Raw genomic sequence first — 8,913 nt, 5'->3', positions numbered from 1 at the left:
CATATTTATATTACTAGGTAACTACATATTTATTGGTTACTGTGTAAGCATGGTAATATAGTAAATAGGATGTTCATAAGCACTTACACACTTTTACACATATACTAACAATAAATCCTGACCACCCAGGTCCAGCTAGATCCAAGAGCTGAGCCCCTGATGGGAGATCAAGAGGGAAGCTCTAGACCTTTAGTAATTTTAGCAATATTTTAAGTCTTAATACCACTATGTTATGGCTTAAAGTGCCGATTTCCTTTGTGAAATTTTCTGTGGACAAAGGCCTTTAACAATCAACAATATCATTTTGAGAAAAGAAGAAACGTAAACATCTGTTCATTTAATTGGATAATTTATTGAAAGTTTAAACACATTGTCAAGAATTACTTTAATGAGTTCAGTAATGCAGAACTGTGAAAACTAAACAAAACATGCTTTACATGCCTTTTTTAAAGCAAATGTTTTTATTATTTCACTGAAGTCAATTCTCCCCACAAATTCGCTCTCAATACTAAGGATGGCTAGGTCATTCAGTCTCTCCTGTGTCATCGTGCTCCTCAAGAAGCTCTTGATGAGTTTTAATTTGCTGAAAGATCTCTCAGCAGATGCTACTGTAACTGGCAATGTGCAGAATATTTGCAGTGCAATACATATATTTGTAAAATACCATCTAACTTATGCCTTTTTATTGTTTGTAAAAGTTGATATGGTCCCATATCTTCACCAAAGTTTGATGCATGTATTGCCTTAAGGTTCTCCATTTCCTCTTGCATGGATTCTGAGAGGTCGTCTGGGTATTTGTCCACTAATCTTGCTCATGAAAGTTTGAGTTCCTCTTCTGTCATGCTTCGATATTGCCACAGAACAATCTATTAATTGTGTCTGCAGCATCAAACCACTTTGACACTCCGTCAATCACCGAATCAATGACAACAAAGACCTTCCATTTGAATTCAGATTCAGGCTCATCAGAGCCATTACAAGGATTTTCTAGGACGTTCTCCCCTTGTTCATCATCCTCCTCAATGACAATAAGTCTTGCTCTTTTTTTTTAACTTTTGTTTTGATTGGAGATGGGGTTAATTTAAATTAAAACTTTAATTGAAATCTTTAATATTGGTACTATTAATAAGATACTGGGAATAAGATATTGATAAGTGATAACAATAAGATACTGCATTATTTAACAAAAAACAAATCATTCTTTTGATATGAAGTTTAACTTTGACGCTTAGCCTAATATGTTATACTAGGCCTAAGCGGCTAAGCGTAAGCCAGTAGGCTGATCGGAAAAGTTAAAACCTTGGCTTTTAAGTCTTTAGGCCATTTGCAACATTACAAGAAAGCTACTTTGCTACTAAGGAAATAACCTAATATATATATATGTAACTAAGAACAAGCGATGATTAAACAATTACTTACATTTATTTGCATTGAACACTTAACAACACGGAAGTATTTAGCTATTTGGGCCCTGGTGCATGGCATCTTGGATGCAGAAGTGCACATTACACAAAGTTTAGCAGGAAGGAGATTGCCGTGTTCTAAATTTAGAATATTTGGCAATTGGTGGAAGATATGCTGAAATTTTGAAAGGTTTGCTTGAAAGTGCTCGCAATGCACAAATCTCTCCTTAGTGCGAAATTTGTCTTTGACTTTAACTCGAAAATCTTTGTTTTTACTGTCAGTTGCATTAGCATTACCAGTAGTTTTTGAATGTTCTATTGCTATAACTATGTTTGAAGGAAATTCCTTTATTCAGTCCAAAGTTATGCTAATTTCCATTTTGAACTTGGCTTGTAGACTACTTTCACATCAGTTTTTCTGGTCTGTGGATTCTTAGCTTAAGAGTATGCAAATTTTTAAAAAGTTGAGTTTAAAGTTGGGGCATTTTTTATGGGCCCTTGGGAATGAATGGGCCCCAGGGGTAGTTGCCCCCTTGGCCCCCTCTCGGTGGGCCTGCTAACACCCAAATAATTAACAAGTTTATTGGCTTGAATACAACTTTGTACAGAGCCATATCATAAATATTTTCTCTCACTTCTATAAAGTACTTTAGACAATTCTTGTTGCAACTACTGTACTGTAAAGAAACCGATAAGTTCTACCCTACTGTGTACTCGGCGCTGGAACTCAAATAGACTCTGAAGGAAATGTCTGCTTATTGACTTATTGGATCTGCCTGGACTTATTACAAAGTTATAATATAAACATTTTATAATACGTTAGACAATTGTCGTTAAAATCATTATACTGTCAACAAGTTGAAAAATTCAGAAAATAGCAGATAAAATACAAAGTTTTACTGTAAAAAACAACATTTTAAATGTATTTAGGAGGCTTTAGAGATTATGCAAATGAAATTAGCAATTTTTGGGATGAAGAGAAGTATTTTTAATCTTAACATGAAAATCACTTTGCATTTGGACTAGTAAAAAGAAAAAGACTATATGTATTCAAGGAAAAATCTGATTTTTGTATGTAAAAGACTTGTATTGTTTACTGAAAGTCTGCCAAATTTTGTGAAGATACACATACTATATTAAAGTTAGTAGTATCAAAACTATAACAACTGTAAAGAGTACAAAGTGGTCACATGGTCGGTCAAATTGATCAAGCCTGTGTAGAAAGAGTTAATGGTAAGTTTTGGTTTCAAATTGTTATTAATATGGTATAATGTCACGTAGTGCTACGACCAAGTGGAGCTTTTGTACTTTTTTTTTATGTTGCTAAAGACAGTCACTATAAAGAGAGAATTTAATATTAATTAGCTTTTTTGGACAGGATTAAATTTTTAATATTTAAATATTAATAGCATTTATTGAAGACAAGTTAGAGCTCTTACTAGCTTAACATAGAACTTCTTTCCAAAATATGTTTGTATGGGAAATCCTAAGAGGCATATGTTAGTGTTGGGAACTGAAACAAGGTTGATGGTTTTTTTCAATATAAGCCCCACTTTCTAGGAAATCATTTAAAAATCCCCAGCTAACTGTAAAACTATGTATGTTAACTAATTGTAAATATTGTCTTTTTGGCACAGTCTTCATCAGCATGGACCTGTAAAATTCCTATAGTTTTAAATGAGTGTAAGTAAATTTTTCAGAATGGGTATGTAGAAGGTAACTTAAGATATTTACAAATGTTCAATTAATTAACAGTTCTTTATTATCGCTTACTATGCTTTTGCTGTTTTGTAATAAGTCCTTGTATAAAAATATTTCTGTAATTTTAATTCTCATGCTGATCTTACCTCACACCTAAGTTTAAAATAATTGTTACTTTTAAGTATGTAATGTTTGTATCCATAATATTTGTCCACAGTTAGTACAAAATTTAGCAAGACCCATGTCTGTTATTATGCAGTTAATTTGCAAGATTATTAATACAACACTATTCCATATTGAAATCCTCAAGCCTATAATACTCCACATACAAGAAACTTGATAATTTTGTGCTTTAATAAAGTTGATCTAATTTCTACTCAAAATATAAGTTCTTTAATTCTTTGTCTCCAAGCAGCCAATATATATAGGCAATTTAGTTTTCCTACTTGGACAAGCTGCCAGTATATCGACTGGTAAGTCTTGTTCCGTTTCACAATCAATCCTACATTTTGAATGCCTTATATCTTCAATCTGAGAACCAATTTGATAAAAGAAAGACATGTTTTCAGCAATATATGTGGGTTTTTTTAAACCTCTATTTTGAAACAAAGAAAACAACCATTCCCATTACTTCTGGTAGGTCTCGTCACTTTACTTCTGAGCAAGCTAGGAATTTACTTGAGGAACTTCTGAACTAAGAAAATGACTATTCACAGTGATCTTGATTATGATAATTTTGAAAGTGAAAAACCTGACTTGGATAGATTTAATGAAAGTGAGAGAGAGGAGAGTCCTGTGGCAGGCCCTTCAGGTGTGAGTACAACTAAAGGCAAGGGAGAGGCCAGTAAAGAAAAAGAAAATCAGGGTCTAGATCTAGACCTAACAAGATGAAGAGGACAGTTATAGGAGCAGGAGAAGATTGTGAGAATGGTGAAGATGAAGTAGCATGGAGAGTAGTTGAAGAAGGAGAGATTGATGTTAACTTTTCATTTCATGAGCCACAACAAAATGGGCAGCTGAATTTAGATAAAAGCCATTCACTACTGGATTTCCTCAGTGCTTTTCTTGACAAAGAAATTGTTGTGGCCATTTTGTTTCTAGCATTAAAGCATATGCAGCAAAGGTTTTGGAGAAAAACAATCCTCCAACAAACTTAACATCATTTGCCTCATGGGTGCCAATTACTTATTATGAATGGTTGAAGTTTTCAGCAGTTTTGATTGCTATGGATTTGGACCCTCAACCCATTGTACTACTGACCCACTACTGGATATTTCTACACACACACTGGTACCATCAGATGTTTGCTAGGAACATGTTTGAGATCATCTAGCACAGCATGTTTCATGTCTGTGAACCAAATGCTGAAAAAAAGCAAAGATTGAGCCATTTGTGGAGATGTTGGAAAAGTTCCAGGTTGCTTTCTACCTGTATGAAAATGTGTATATTGATGAGATGGCTGTTGAGTGGAAAGGCAGATTCAAGCACAAGTAGCTCAAGGCAAGCAAGTTCCAAAAATATCACATCAAGACATTCAGGCTTTTCAGTTCTGCAAAAGACTATGAAAAGTTATTTTGGAAAGGACACGGCATACAACCCTGACCTTGGCACCAACTCTGCTCATGCTGTCAAAGTTTTTGACACTCTTCTGAAGCCCCTACAACCAGGTCATCATGTGTTTGCCAACAGGTACTAAACTTCAGAAACTCTTGTAGACTATCTTCGCACACACAGCTTCAATTACACTGGCACATTGAACATCAACAGTGTCAGCTTTCCTGCAGAAGTGAAGAGTCTGAAACTTGACCATCAGGAGGTGAGGTGGTTTTTGAGCTCTGGAAAGAAAACACTGTATGTTGGTTGGAGAGACAAAAAGGCAAAAAAGCCATATGTGTTTGTATCAACCAAAGCTGTAGTGCAAAACATTAAATAGGGAGCAGGAGCAAACACCATCATAAAGCCAAAAGTTGTGGATGACTACAACATGTCAACGAATGGCTGTGATCAAATGGAGCGGATTGTGGTATTTTATAGTATGCACATTCGCAAAACCCGAAAGTGCTAGCATAAAGTATACCACTGGATTATTGAAGTGACCCAAGTAAGTGCCCAAATCTTGTACAGCTTATGCCAGTCAAAAGGGACAAAGAAAGTGAGCCTGCAAGTTTTTAACCAAAACCTCATTGATGGCCTCACAAACAAAGTTGCAGAGGTGAAACTGAAAGACACCATAAACTGTCCGCCAAAGAAATTCAAATGTGGAGAGAAAGGGAATGAAATGGAGAGGGTGGTTGAAGCCAGATATCTTGTGGACTATGAAGGAAAGGATTGAGACTGTGTGAAGTGGTCCTGGAAAACATCAGTGCTCCAGTTATGTTTGCATAGGATGTATGGACAGACCACATCTGTGTCCAAAGAAGTGCTTTATCGCCAGCAAAATGAGCAACACTAGCCTAGACATGATGATTGCTGTACATAGATTGTATATATTTGTAAGATGCTGTTCCTGGATTTCTTCATTTATTACTTCCCTTTGACGTAATACATGCTGATGCACTATTCTTCAACAAAATGCACTTTACTGATGGTTTTGAGGAAAATTATGGATATACATTTTAAAATTCTTCACCTACCTGTCATTTTGAAGCTCTTGCAGTGGATATTCACCATGGAGGCAGTGCTAAGACTTGGTAAGTTATGCTTGTATGAATATTTCGTAACATAACATGTATAATATGATGTTTGAATAACAAAGCATGCATAGACTGCTTTGCAAAAAACATCCTCCAATACACTTTCTTGCAGCCATTTTTTGCTCCACCCAAAGCCTGTATTTGCTCCAGGGATAAAAGAGTTTGTATCTATCAGTACATTGTAAGCACTCTTCTGTTATTTGATGCACATTTTTTTTTGTCTACATTTAACCATGTGGAATGAAGAAAGAAAGGCTTGTTTCTGAGCACCCCTGGTTTAAATCTTAATATCTACCACTAAAAAGTAGTTAAACTATCAGTTGAATTGCATAAAAATAGGGTTTTCATTGGTCACAAAAATCCTGAAAGTCGTGCAAGTTTGTAAATTGTTTTCAGTACTGAAAATCCTGGAAAATTGGTGGTTTTTATTAGGAACCTTGGAAAAGTTCTTAAAAGACTTATCCATTCTTTCCTATTTTTGTTAATCAATTGCCATATCATTATGTCAATTTTCCAAAAACCTAGAAAATGTGATTTGTAAAATGAGTAATAAGTTGACCTGACAACACTGAAGAGTAATAGGCTTTGAACTATCTACCTCTGTCTGCAAGTAAATGGGTGTCACATGAATATTTTTGGGATGATGTTGTAAGTGTAAAATAAGCTCAAACTTATTTATTGGAAATCTAAAATCAACAACTGTCGAAGGGATAAAGAAGGATGTTTCAGGATTTTCCTCATTCATTTAAACATTTCTAACCTAAGATCAACAGTTATTGTCTAAAATTCATTAATAAAAAAAAAAAGTAGGGTAGAATGCGAACCCAAAGAGTAATTGTAACAAAATTAGTGTCATAGACCTAACTACCATGTATATGAAAGTTATTTGCCATTAAGGGCAGCCTTCAGCTTATACTTGATTAGGTTATCCATTATTTTTTTGAATGATTGGTTTAGGTGGAAATATTTTGAGTGAAATTTTGGACCCCTGTTTTTAAATATTTTGAGGGATATTCTTGGACATTCAAGACTATAAATACAGTATTGTGACATATGTTATTAATACTAATTTATGTGTGTGTGTGTTGTGTTTAGTTTCTTCTTTGTAGACCTAAAATGTATAAAATTATTAAAAACTTGTTTGTTCATGATTTTACTGCTAATCATCATACCTTGTGATGACTGATACACATGACAGCACCCTTGACAAAAAATATAATTATTAAAACGTCTATTTGTTATCATACTAGAAGACCTGCAGGCTGAACTTCACACTGAAGTATAAATGCTTTATTGACCCTCATGGTTTCCAGTTCTTTTGTTAGATGGAATTGCATTAGAACAGAAAACATTTAAAACTAATGGAATGCAATTCTGCAGGAAAACAATGAATAAATTGTAGACTAAGCAAATGTAAAGAATATATGTAGAAAACTTTTTCCTTGGGTATAATATCATCACTTGATGTTACGGTAAAGTAGCACTGAGATTTCTCTATCTAGCCTTTACATGTATATGGACCTGTAACATTCATTTAAAAATACTGTATAAATGTTGGTTTTAATATGGTTTAGCAAGAAGAAAGATTTTAATCCTTATTTAAGAGACTGATCTATAATGGAAAGTTAGGCACTTCTTATGTTTTCAAAACAGTATTTTTTCTCTGATTCTAGAGAAATTCTACTTTGGGAATGTGAATTATAAAATAATAAATACATCTAAAATGGTTTATACTACTCCATGTTGTGCGGGAGAGAAAGTCGATCACCAGATCATGTGTTTTTTTTCTTTTCTGTGTAACTTTCTTAACTTCGTATTGGTTAATGTGTTGTTACAAGAGTTTGAAAATACTCCTGTGGTCTCTAGAATGCTGAAGTTGATATGAAGTATTTGTGTGAGAATTAAGAAGACAGCTTATGGATCACATGAATAATGTTCAACTCCATGATTTTGATCCTCTTGAACGATTTGTTTCGATGTGAAAAACACTGAAGGATACCAAGTTTTTCTTCTTACTGGAAAATTGATCTTGTGACACGGACGGTGTGAGAGTTGCTACTCATCTGATAAGAACGAATTATATTATGAAAAACACATTCATTGTTCCAGACACACACACACAACTTGAAAGTAGACCATCAAGCTATTATTCTTGCTTTTAAATCATTAATGTTTTTGTAATGATACCATTATTGCAATCATCATTCATATTTTAGACTTTTTATCTACATTTTAAAACACTTCATATTTTAGTCACTTTTACACCAGGAAATAAATGTAAATATTTGTTTTTTATCTAGGCTGTTTACAGAGACAGGGCAAAAGAACGTAGGGAGAAGTATGGACAACCAGAAAATCCCCACCCAAATAAACTAAAAGACAAATACTTGAAAAATATTGAGCAATCTGTGTAAGTTATGAAGTATTATATATGCATGTGTGAACAAACCCTAAATTTAGTCCAAAATAGAAATATAATGGTTAACACAGGGTTTATAGTGGACAAAAGATGAAATACAATACACTATTTAGCATGGAAGAATTATTGGACTGCAACAGAAAGGTTGGGCATCAATACCAAAAACTTCAGCCCTTGTAAATTTAATTTGGCATGTGTGCAACATACTGGACATTTATAATGATTTTCAGTTTACTATCAGTTAGCAGTTTTAAGAAAACCAAATGTACAGATCTAGTGAAAGACCTGTTAATTCCCAACAAATGTACAGATCTATTGAAAGACCTGTTAATTCCCAATAAATGTACAGATCTAGTGATAAGACCTGTTAATTCCCAACAAAACATTTTCATTATAATGTAAAAGTGCACAAGTAAGATGTTATTAGTGCCTCTAGTTATGAAGAAAAGGTACTACGAGAATAAAATAGCAATGGATTTTTTAACATTCATTGCTTGGCAAGGACAAAACCTGTTGTAAACTGTTAAGATTTTTTGTCCCAAAACAAAATCAAAGCATCAGTTCACAATTGTTTTTAAACATCTGAAGTATTGATTGGACAAATCCTTTCCTAGATTTATACTTTTTTTCTGAATAAGTAAAGGAATTAGAATTGTAAGCAGTCCATCTTGGACGTGTGTGTGTGTGGGGGGGGGGG

At 34.0% G+C, this 8,913-nt stretch overlaps 1 protein-coding gene across 1 annotated transcript in view; it reads left to right on the top strand.

Moving 5' to 3' along the window:
• The window catches only part of LOC106464889 (RNA-binding protein 5-like), a 66,157-nt gene that overhangs the window by 53,927 nt on the left and 3,317 nt on the right, over positions 1-8,913 (top strand). Inside the window, exon 22 of the mRNA XM_022392693.1 lies at positions 8,098-8,207. Within this exon, the coding sequence (XP_022248401.1) occupies positions 8,098-8,207 (110 nt within the window). The remainder of the gene's footprint in view (positions 1-8,097; positions 8,208-8,913) is intronic.

This window comes from Limulus polyphemus, unplaced genomic scaffold (genome assembly GCF_000517525.1).
Source record: "Limulus polyphemus unplaced genomic scaffold, Limulus_polyphemus-2.1.2 Scaffold1771, whole genome shotgun sequence".
NCBI lineage: Eukaryota > Metazoa > Arthropoda > Merostomata > Xiphosura > Limulidae > Limulus > Limulus polyphemus.
Note: the sequence above shows the minus strand (reverse complement) of the source record. Positions and strands in the feature narration are given on the sequence as shown.